This window comes from Hyla sarda, chromosome 1, assembly GCF_029499605.1.
Source record: "Hyla sarda isolate aHylSar1 chromosome 1, aHylSar1.hap1, whole genome shotgun sequence".
Lineage (NCBI taxonomy): Eukaryota > Metazoa > Chordata > Amphibia > Anura > Hylidae > Hyla > Hyla sarda.
Window position 1 is genome coordinate 313,326,476 of NC_079189.1, and position 12,316 is coordinate 313,338,791.

Sequence of the window (12,316 nt, forward strand, 5' to 3'; positions counted from 1 at the left end):
TGGTAAATATTACCGTTGTATATTAATTGTTATGAAGAATGTAGGACAAGGTTTCGATGAGAAATATGCGATGTGGTTCAGTTATCTTTGGGTCATCCTTGAGGCACTCCTGTACACAATGAAGTCCCAAGTTATGTTGGATGTTAGAATAAAGCGACGATACGTCGCACATGACCAAAATATAGCTGGGTTGCCATTGGAGCGGAAGTAGATGCTCAATTAGTTGTGTTGAGTCTCGGAGGTAACTTCGCAGATTGATTACATGGGGTTGAATAAAAAGATCCAGATAGTGCGCTAGGTTGTTCAGAGTGGAATTGATGCATGAAATAATCAGTCTTCCTGGTGGATTTTCCAAGGCTTTATGTATTTTGGGTGATTGATAAAAATAAGGTTTATTGTGAGTGATGTGCATAATAAATTTCTGTTCATCCTAGTTGAGGATTCCCTTTTCACCTGCCTGGTTTATCCATGTAGAGTGGTCACTGCAGATTTTATCAAAAGGATCAAGGCTTAATTTGGCGTAACACATGGAATCTGAAAGGATGCGCAGCGATTCTGTGTGGTATTGCTCATAGTCCAACAAGACTAGTCCACCACCTTTATCCGCTGGCCGAATGACAATATCTGTATTGTTACAGAGATTTTTGAGGGCCAGGTGCTCCTCTTTGGAGAGATTGTCACATCATAAGGATTTTTGGCCACATGACATGAAACTCTTAAAGTTGTCACTGCCCATTTATTGAAAGGTCTCGATGTTAGACCTTGGGAATGTACGGAGCCAGAGCAGCTGGTGGTAAGTGTCTTGGCCAATTGTAGAGGATCTGAGAAATCTGTCATTTCTCTCTCTCTCCCTGTACTTACTTTTTGTATTTCAAAATGGCGCTGTAATGTTAGCTTGCGTATGAATCTCTGGAAATCTAGGAACACTTGGAATGTATCGGTGTTGTGCCTAGGGTAGAAAGAAAGACCCTTCTGTATAAGGCTTGTTTCTGCTGGAGCCAAAGTGTGTTTGGATAGGTTATAGATGTAGACTGTATTTGTTGCCGATCTTTTGGTTTGTACGGTTATTTGTTGTTGCTGTGTAGTTTTCCTTTTTTGGCCGCCACGTGTGCCTATTTTTCGTCTTCCTTTTTTCTTTTTGTCCTCTGAGGCATGAATAATTCCGGAATTTTGTGGGTTGTTAGGGAACTTAGTTCTAAAAAATATTGTTGGTTCGCTGATGTATCACCTGATTCAAGGAAATCCACAGGCTTGGCCTCCAATGGTGTTGCAGAGGTGGGAGAAAGCTCTCGTTGACTGGGAGCCTGCTCCAGACAGATGACTGTACCATTAGTCAAAGTGTCATTGTCATGAGAATTAAGGTCGGAAAATGGGGTTAAATGTATAGAGTATCCAGAAAGATCAATTAGAGGAGAAGCACAGATGGAATCATCGTTGCTAAAGGATACAGCTGGATTGTTAATATTCCATTTGTCGGACTGTTCGACAGAGAGGCGTGTAGTTTCATAGCCCTTTCCCAGACTGAGATGTTTCTTACATCCTAACCTTTGTATGCTTCTTCTTATTATTATTAATCGCGCTGCTGGGGAAATGTTTGGAGTGCTGGAGTTGCAAGTTAATGCATAGTATTGGGTGATTTTTGTGTTGTGTATGGCTCCCCAGTGTATGCTGGTGTTGGAAGCTTGTTTGTTATGGGTTGATTGTCAAGCTGAGGCATTTTTGTTTTTATGCTATTGTTGTTATTTGATTTATGCGGATTGGAATCCGGGGAATCCGGGGTTGTTGTTGGGATGCTTGTATTTGGAATAAATTATGGCCACCAGCAGTACTATTGGTATGGGAAGGAAGCTGCACTTGATTTGCGGCTTTAACTGTTTCTTTGGATTTTAATGTTTTGTCAGTGGTGGAATTATCATCAGTAACAGGGGACCTCCGGAAGTATTCCCACATAATTGTTTTTAAGTGACAGTCATTTCCATTACCTGTATGCCTGATGAAGAGCCCAGTTCGGGCTAGAAACGCTATATTGTTTATGTAGCAGCTTCTCTAATAAAATCCTTTAACCCAAATTGTGAGTCCAGCACATCAAGACACGTCCCGTTTTCTCCAGTGACAGCCCTTCCAAGACTGTCCTTCCTTTCTACTCTAATAAGGTATTTAGAGACTTGTTTTCATCTTTTTTTGTTACAAAGTCTTCTGTTTTGGTAGAAGCCCACCATTTTATCCTGTTAACGCATTTGCTGTGGTAATTTATGGGTTTTAGTAGTTTAATTAAGGATATTAGGCAATAGTAAGAACCCACAAAAGTATAATAAGGTATTTTTTTCAAGGTAGACTATTCTAGATTGTCCTGGAAGGCTTATGGAGTATATAAAAGTTAGAAACACTATCATTTTGGGGACTCTTTGGAACATGATCTACATGGAAACTACTCAAAATTCTGGTTTTATTGGAAAACAGCCTACAAAATATATCTTTGTATTCCATAGCTCTTATTTTCTTTGTATTCAGCATTAGTACTTAAGTAAGTTCTAGCTATTTATGTGTAATCCTATTTACACAGTTTTAGGTGATGGACATTCCGTTGCAGCAGAGTCCCATTGATTTCAAAGAGATTCTACTGCACTGTGCACATGGTGGAATTTCCGTGGTTTTTGCAGTTGAAATTCCCATTTTTAAGTCCCCAGAAAGAATAGACATGTCTATTCTTTCTGTGGAGTCCGCATGGAAATGCATTGCCATCTATGAGCCGGCATATTTCCGAGCAGTCTTATACCCGGCATGTTCTGACAGTGGAAAGTCTGCACGGAAATTTTCCATGCGGACATTCCACCATGTAAACATATAATTAGAATCAATCAACAACTCCTCAACTAGCATTCTGATACTTGATTTAGGGAAAATCTAAAGGGCCTTTTACAAGGGTCATTTATCCACCATGTGAACGTTTGCAGGAACCTTTGTTCCCAATAAACCTTTGTTTCCAATAACTGACCATTTTGAAGAATGATTGTCAAGGCATGTGGGCAAAACCACACCCCTATGTGCTCATCAACGGCCGCAAGATGTTTCTGGGATTATCAGGAACATTGCACACCGATTGGTCAAATATATTAGGGTGTGGTTTCGTCTGTACATGTTCACCGGGATGTGGCAATGCAGCCTAAAAAAGCCACAGATCAGTTAAAGAACAAGAAAATGCTTGTCCAACAGCTGATCGGATAGTTTATACAGGCCTAAAAATAATTGTTTATTGGCTTCACATTGGCCCATGTAAGTGGGAAATATGCTCCCGACAATGATAATAGTGAAGGGCCACATTAACAATTCACCAATTATTTGTATTAGTCGGGAGGAGTCCTTGTGAAGGCTTTGACCAATCATGTTCTTTGTTGCTCAGCAGTGAATACGTCATGGCATGCCATCTTAGGGTCCCTTTACATATATGCGGCGTCCGTTTTCAGCTCCCTCCGGCGCTGCAAAAGCTGCACCGGAGGGAAAATAAGACCAGAACCGATCCCATTCATTTAAATGGGACCATTCACAATCATCTGGCGTCTCTGTTTAGACGTCGGATGATTTGACTCTCTGGACCGGCACAGACAGGGAAACGCATCTTACCTGTCAGGCAGCTTCAGATGTCGGACTCTGTGTTTGTCTATGGAGTGCCAGAGGCATCGCCCGACAGGACTGAAAGCATATTGCAAGCATATCGGCTCTTGGCTCCGGTGTTCAATCTCAGCTGTCAGTGGGAGTGATTTTGGGAGGGATCACTGCACAGGAAGTACAGTCAAAGTTTGGAGGACTGGTACAATAAATACTACACAACCAGGTTGCCTCCTCCTGTTGAAAAACTCCGGCACTAGAACTCCTAGCATGCCCGCTGGGAGCTGCAAGGAGTTGTAGTTTTGCAGCAGAAGGCACCCTGTTTGTGTAGTATTCATTGTAACAGTCTAGAGCCAGGATTTTATTAATTTTGGCACATAATGTTCCTCGCCACAACGCTTTCAATTTCCTACCTACTGACTCATATAAGGGTTTGTTTTTTGCGCCACCAATTAAACTGTATGACATCACTCATTTTACCACCAAATCTACATTGATAAGTTGTGCGTTAAAAAAAATACTTAAAAATGTTTTTAACCCCAAAATAATTATTTGGCACAGCTTTAGTTTGCGGTGCACTAAAATTACAAATTCTTTATTCTGTAGGTCCATACGATTAAAAAATTATAATTTTGTTGTCTGTATGAAGTGACCAAAATACGCAATTAATCCCCTTATTTTTAATAGAAAAATAAAAATAAATACATAATTAATAATAAAAAAAAAATTATCAGCAGCCTCACGCTGATGTCCGCCATACCCCTCAGATGCCGTGGACAGTACTGATCATGGCATCTGCAACAATGCAATAATCCTGGCAGCAGGGGCAAGAACCCCACCCCCTACCATTTCCCATCATGGAAAAAAACTGAGGCTCTGAATAACTGATGGAACCTGATGACAAATGATGGCAAATTATGACAACTGATGGTTTTGACTGATGACAATTTATGCACTTTTTAGGCATCAGTCATGCCATCAGTTGTGAACAATCTAAGACTAAGTTTCCACTTGGTTTTTTTTCTGGCAGTTTTTGGAATACTGCCACTGCAGTTTTTGAGCCAAAGTCAGAAGTGGATCCATAAGAGAGGAGAAGTGTAAGTCCTTCCTTTATATGTCCTATTCCTTTTGAATAAACTTCTGGCTTTGGCTCAAAAACTTCAGTGGCAGTATTCCAAAAACTGCCAGAAAACAAAATTAAGTAAAAAAATTGAGCCTGACACAATTGACATATGTAAACGTATTTGAAAAGAGCATGTGCAGACCCATAATTGAATATCCATTAGCGGCCTTTTTGATTTAGGAGCAGATGAAACTCAGGCGGTCATCAATGTAAGTTATGTAAAAAAAAAAAAAAAGCCAAGATTTTATAAGCCATGATTTCTATAAAAAGGAAATAACATTTTCTTATGACGTATATTAGAAAGATTTTTGCCAAGATGTACAACATATAAAAAGTTTTTTTTTATCTGACAGTGCCCATTTAACTCTAGAATTGTCAAACCGTACTTGGAGATGTGCAAATGATCCTTTTGACCACTGGTTATAGCACGGTCAAAGCCTGTAGTACAGTGTTGACTATGCTAACTTGCATAGAGCTGTCTCAGGCTTCTTCTTCCTCATCAGTACAAGAGCTAGCAGTTAAACCCAGGTAAATGCAATATTTATCTGTGCAAATATATAAAGAAACACAAAGTGGGACAAAATATATACTATACATAAAAAAAACACTCTCCTTCCAGTAGGTTTAAATGAATGGCTTTACACATAGATAAAAAATTACATATATGGAAACCTGGTAAAATATTGTATTGACATAAATATTCAGACCCTTTACTCAGTACTTAGTTGAAGCCCCTTTGGCAGTGATTACATTCTCCGGTCTTCTTAGGTTTGATACCACAAGGTGTGCACACCTGGATTTGGGCATTGTCTGCCATTCTTCTCTGCTAATCCTCTCAAGTCCTGTTAGGTTGGATGGGAGCTGTTGGTGGATGGACATTTTTAGAGATTGATTGGGTTCAAGTTAGGGCTCTGGCTGGGCCTCTTACGGACATTCACTGAGCTGTCTCCTGTCTTGTCTGTGTGTTTGGGATTATTGGGGGAGATTTATCAAACCCTGTGCAGAGGAAAAGTTGACCAGATGCCCATAGCAACCAATGAAATCACTTCTTTCATTTTTGAAAAGGCCTCTGAAAAATTATAGAATCAATCTGATCGGTTGCTATGGGCAATTGGTCAACTTTTCCTCTGCACAGGTCTTGATAAATCTCCCCCAATGTCTTTTTGGAATGTGAACCTTGGACCCAGCCTGAGATACAGAGCACCCAAGATCAGGTTTTTCTTCTAGAATATCTCTATACTTTGCTCCATTCAGATTTCCCCCAATCCTGACCAGTCTCTGAAAACACCCCACAGCAAGATGCTGCCACCACCATGCTTAAGTAGGGATAGTATTGTGCATGTTGTTAGCATGACCTGGTTTTCTCCAGACATGGTGCTTAGAATTTAGATCAATCTTGGTTACATCTGATTAGAGAATATTGTTTCTTGCAGTCTGGAAGTCCTTTTTTTTGCAAACTCCAGGTAAGGTTTCATGTGTCATTTACGGAGGAGAGGCTTCTTTCTGGCCACTCTGCCACATCTCAATGTTGATCAAGAGAAATGGGAGGCCCCCAAAGCTACATTTCAAGTGTCATAGCAAGGGGTCTAAATATTTGCAAAGATTTCGGAAACATTTTTTTCACATTCTCAATATGGGGGACTTAGTACAGACTTATGGGGGAAAACCTGAGTTTTTGTAGCACAAGAAATCAACATATCGAAATTTTAAAGGTTTGAAGACTTTCCAAATGCATAGAATTTTCCCCAAAGTCAGGTTGGATTATTATTACGTCAGTCTACACATTGTGACTAATCCATCCCATAATCGAAGAGCTGGATGCAAAGGCTCAGTAAATCTACAGCGGAAGGTATGCAAATGCTTCATGCCGGATGTGACATCAAAGAATGAGAGAAATCCAGATTCATAGTCAAGGAAAACACCAACTTTTTCTGGAGGGTGAGTAAGATGAATTGGTTTCCTTTCTCCTTTATGAAAAGCCCAATACTCAAAATCATATCTCTTTATGCACCATGAGCCACTGGTCCACCCAAGACGACTCAATTCTGTGTCTCCCTTCCTTTGTATGGATGGATATGTGATTCCGATCCACCACCCTTGTCCTGCCTGCAGGACATCTACTTCCCAATAGTGACTGCCTGAGAAGTAGGAGTCTCTGCTCAGAATTTGCATGAGTTTATCAAACCTTGGTGGGTGGCTTGAGTTAAATTTCCCTAACCAAGCACAATACACTGTGAGTAGGTCCTCAGAGAGCCTCAGTTTAGGGTGCATTGTGTCCGAGTCTAAAGTGGGAGTTCTGGCATCTGTGAAAAATGGGTATAAAGGTACAGCATTAAATTAGATATTTTTTAAAGTAGATAGACTATGACGTATTTAGCATATTACATATAATAAAGGGAAACTGCCAGCAGGATCACCTGCTCTACCCTGAATATACAGGTATATACTGCGGGGGATCCTTTTCATATTCAGACATTCTTGAGATGTCTTCCTCATTGCTAAGATGTTAACTTTCAGTTCTACCCAATGGAGGCGGCGCCTGCACATTCAGCCAGCTGATTCCTGTCCCCTGGGTCCCTCTCTCCCCCCCGTCATCAGTATGCATAAGATCTTCACTCTTAAAGGGATACTCTGCCCCTAGACATCTGATCCCCTATCCAAAGGATAGGGAATAAGATGCCTGATCGCAGGTGTCCCCCCGATGGGAACCCCTGCGATCTCTTTTACAGCACCCCCTGCCATCTGCTGTATGGAGCGAAGTTCTCTCCGTGCGTGATGACAAGTGATAAAGGGGCCGGAGTATCGGGACATCACAGCCCGCCCCTCCATACAAGTCTATGGGAGGGGGCGTGGTGGCCATCACGCCCACTCCCATAGACTTGTATTGAGGGGGCAGGCCGTGACGCCGCAAGGGGGCAGGCCATGGCATCACAATACTCTGGCCCCTGTATTGCTCGTCATCAGGCACGGAGCGAACTACACTCCGTGCAGCAGTAGATGGCAGGGGGCAAGATGTCTAGGGGCGGAGTACCCCGTTAAGTCAGCTGGAAGGAGGAAGAAAGAGCAGGACCCAGGGGAAGGGAAGCAGCTTGCTGAATGCGCAGGAGCCCGTCTCCATTGGGTAGAAAATTAACATATTAGCAACAAGAAGGATATCTCAAGAATGGCTGAACATACTAGAACCGGGTAAAAAGCATTTTAAAGAGGATCTTAGTGCAGTGATCCTGCTGTCAGTTTCCCTTTAAACCCCTTAAGGACCAAGCCCATTTTGACCTCAAGGACCAGGCTAATTTTATTTTTGCATTTTCATTTTTTCCTCCTCGTTTTCTAAAAATCATAACTCCTTTTATATTTTCATCCACAGACTAGTATGAGGGCTTGTTTTTTGAAGTTGTCCTGCATAATGACATCACTTATTTTACCATAAAATGTATGGCGCAACCCAAAAAATACTATTTGTGTGGGGAAATTAAAAAGAGAACCACAATTTTGCTAATTTTGGAAGGTTTCGTTTTCACGCGGTACAATTACGGTAAAAATGACATGCGTTCTTTATTTTGTGGGTCATTACTATTAAAATGATACCCATGATTACGTACTTTTCTTTTATTGCTGCGCTTAAAAAAAGTCGCAAACTTTTTAACCAAATTAGTACGTTTAAAATCCTTCTACTTTGACGACCTACAACTTTTTCATTTTTCCTCTTAAGCGGCGGTATGGGGCTCATTTTTTGCCCCATGATCTGTACTTTTTATTGATACCACATTTGTGGATATAAAACTTTTTTAAATAATTTTTATTTTTTATAAAATGTGACAAAAAAAAGCATACATTTAGCGCTTTTTTTCTTTTTACGTTCACGTTGTTCACCGTACGGGATCAATAACAGTTCGGATATTTAGGCACACGGCAATACCAAATATGTGTATTAATTATTTTTTTTACACTTTATGGGGGCAAAATGGGAAAAAAGGACATTTAACATTTTTATTGGGGAGGGGGATTTTTCTAATTTTTTTCATTTTTAATTTTTTTAACTTTTTTTTTACTTTCAATGCTACACTTTAATATGTTATCGGTCATCTTCTGCTCTGGTCTGCTCGATCTAAGACCAGAGCAGAAGACCTGTGGAAGGTGGCAGAGGCAGGTGAGGGGACCTCCGTGCGCTGTTCTGGATGATCGGATCGCCGTCCATATTTCTGACCGCACTGCTGCAGATGCTGTGATCTGTATTGATCTGAGGGATTAATGGCAGACATCCGCGCGATCACGGATGTTGGCCATTACTGGCGGGTCCCTGGCTGCGATCAGCATACGGGACCAGCTGCGCATGATCCGAGCATCGCTCCGATGCTTGCGGTCATGTACATTAAGTAAATATACGTCCTGGTGCGCTAAGTACCGCAGCATCAGGACTTAAATTGATGTCCTTGGTCGTTAAGGGGTTAAATGGGTTGTCCAGTATAAGAAAAAAGCTGCTTTCTGTTTTTTTTTTGTTTTGTTTTTTTTTTGCAAAAACAGCATTACTTCTGTCTACAGGTTGTGTCTGGTATTTCAGCTCAGCTCCATTGAAGTGAACGGGACTGAGCTTCAGTACCACACACAACCTGTGGACAGGAGTGGTGCTGTTTTAAGAGTTTTTCTAATACTGATCAATGCTACACAAAGCCCTCAGGTTGGTGTTGCCCTTACAACTAGTTGGCACAGTTGACAACTGCTCTGAAGGGATACCTCCTCCGGATAGCTATGACTTAGTTGCATTCATCATACTTAGCGTTCATGATAAAAAATGTATGCCATGTGTTTTTTTTTATGGATCCTACTCTATGGAATAATGTGGAAGTCTGCAACATACCATTAAGCACAAAAAAAGGAAATGCTGACGGAACCCATGTGAATAGAAGCCTAAATGTCTTTTTTTTGGCCTGGTCAGTAGAGGATAATCAATAATAACATTTGACATATGCGTCAGGGATTTTCTGATGCATACATCATAAGGACATCACAAGGAATCTAAGGAGCCTTCTATAGCTGGCATATTTAATTTCTAATATGCCCATTGGTTGTTTCCTGAATATTATTTAATATGTACAGCCAGATCCAGGAACTTCATAACTTCACTATATCCATATCCATTACTTAACAGTTCACAATGAAGAAGCAATCACAGCTCATTGGATTGTACGGTACTAGTACTATGTTTTACAATGCTGCCATCTAGAGTCTAAACAGGAGAAGCACATTGCATGAAATCTAAAGCAGCAATGACTAGCAGCCACTTGTATGAAGTCATGTAAAATTGACAGCACCCCTTACATTTTAAGAGTGATGACCGATTCCCATAGGATGTTGTTTTCATTACTTTTCCTGGATTTTGGGTTGATCTTGAACTTGGACCATCAACTGCATCTGAAAAGATAAAATATATTAAAATATTACCCTACAAAAAAAATAATAATAATAATATATATAAATATATATATATATATATATATATATATATATATATATAGAATTCCCACACTATTAGTATCCAGTATCCAGAACAGGAAGATAATAGAGTGAATCTTCTTCTTAAGGAAATTGATCATCTAATCATTTAAAGGAATACCACATAATGCTTTATTTCTCCTGGATGGACTTTTTAGGTGAATAGAGGGTGTCGAATAGATCAAGCGTGTCCTTCACCCTAAGGCTAGATTCACACTACCGGAATTTCCCAAAGTAAACCCATCCTTAGAAGATAGAGGATAACAAACGGCAAAGCACTCATACATTACTTCAGACCAGACCCCTAAATTCATTCAGACTCCAAGCCGGAACCCAAAGTTACCAGATCCCAGACCCCTAAATTAACATACAAGCATCAGGACACTGTGTGTTGAGCCAGCAGGGGCATAGCTAGTTTTTTTTTTCAAGATTAGGGAACATGTCCCAAGACGTATGTTTAACTTTTCCCCCAAAAAAGTAAAATTAATAACATATTGCTTAAATGGCCACTGTCATTAAACATGATTTTTAATATTTGATTCCTTATGCCAAATAAATAACTTTTGTATTTGGCTTCCATAAAAAAAAAAAAAAAAAAAAAGTTAAATTATGTTAGTTTTTCTGCTGTATACTTCTGGCCACCAGGGGTCTCCCTTCTTGGCCAGAACACATTCCGTCTGGTCAAAATCTCAGATTTTTGTCTCCTACTTTTAAAGGCAGGAGACCAAACTCAGGAAGTGTTTCTCAGCACTGAGCTTGATTGACAGCTGCAAAAAGCCTAATTGAAACATGTATAGAACCTCACTGAAAGCTGAACAGACTGAAAGCTGAACAGATCCTAATTGGAAGCAGCGACACAGAGCCTGAGGTCTTCTATTCATCACAGCTCTGCAACCATGTGAGGCTAAAGTTTCCACTTGTTTTTTTTTTTCTGGCAGTTTTTGGAGAACTGCCACTGCAGTTTTTGAGCCAAAGCCAGAAATTTTAAGCCAAAGTCAGAAAAAGGGAACATAGCCTGAGTTAGTTTAGAAAAGTTTTTTAGTGACAGGTGCTCTTTAAATACAGTGCTTCCCCAGTACACTGTCCATGGACTACAAGAGCAATAATACATGTATTATGCAAGTATTCTGATAAATAATACAGTCATACAGTTTTTAAAGGGGTATTCCATAAAAAAAAACAAAAAAACTAAACATTTTTGTTCATATCAATTGGCTCCAGAAAGTTAAATAGATTTGTAAATGACTTCTATTAAAAAATCTTAATCCTTCCAGTACGTATCAGCTGCAGAAGTTGAGCTGTTCTTTTCTACTAAGTAATAGTGCCTTCTTTGTGCCCCCACTCAGTAATAATGCCCCCTTTGTGCCCTAGCTCAGTAACAGTATAACATTTTGGCCCATACTTAGGAACATTGCCCCATTTTTGCCTTCACTCAATAATAATAATGCCCCTTTTGTTCCTTTTTTAAAAAAAATAAAATAAAAATAATCTTTAAAATAAAATTCACCAATCACTTTAATATACATAATATAGTATAGCCGTAATATTTGAGATGTTTCCTGAAAACATATGTTTTATTTGTGGGAATTAAATGCATAATAGACTATATTTTTGAGTCCTGCAGTGGGTGAACTAGACTTAAAGTGGAATTCAGATGTAAAAAAAAAATCGTACCAACTGGCTCCAGAAACTTAAACAAATTTGTAAATTACAAATCCAACCAGTACTTATCAGCTGCTGAAGTTGAATTGTTCTTTTCTGTCTAACAACAGTGCTCTCTGCTGACACTTGTGTCTGTCTCAGGAAATGTCCAGAGCAGGAAAGGTTTGCTATGGAGGTTTGCTCTGCACTGTTCATGAGACAGACAGAGGTGTCAACAGAGAGCACTGTGGTCAGACTAAAAATAACAACTCAACTTCAGCAGCTGATAAGTACTGGTAGGATTAAACATTTTTAATAGAAGTTTTTTATAAATCTGTTTGACTTTCTGGAGCCAGTTTATATGACTAAAAAATAGTTTTTCACCGGAATACCCCTTTAAGGAGGTTATCCAGGATTAGAACAACAGAGCTGATTCTTTCAAAACTTCCATTGAAC

General features: G+C 39.8%; 1 protein-coding gene across 1 annotated transcript in view; it reads right to left on the reverse strand.

Moving 5' to 3' along the window:
- Positions 1 to 5,161: 5,161 nt before the first annotated feature.
- The window catches only part of TRIM14 (tripartite motif containing 14), a 73,743-nt gene continuing 66,588 nt past the window's right edge, over positions 5,162 to 12,316 (reverse strand). The window contains exons 5-6 of the mRNA XM_056552096.1: positions 10,046 to 10,138; positions 5,162 to 7,032 (exon numbers count right to left, since the gene is read on the reverse strand). Coding sequence (XP_056408071.1) covers positions 6,497 to 7,032; positions 10,046 to 10,138 — 629 coding nt within the window. The 3' untranslated portion in view covers positions 5,162 to 6,496. The remainder of the gene's footprint in view (positions 7,033 to 10,045; positions 10,139 to 12,316) is intronic.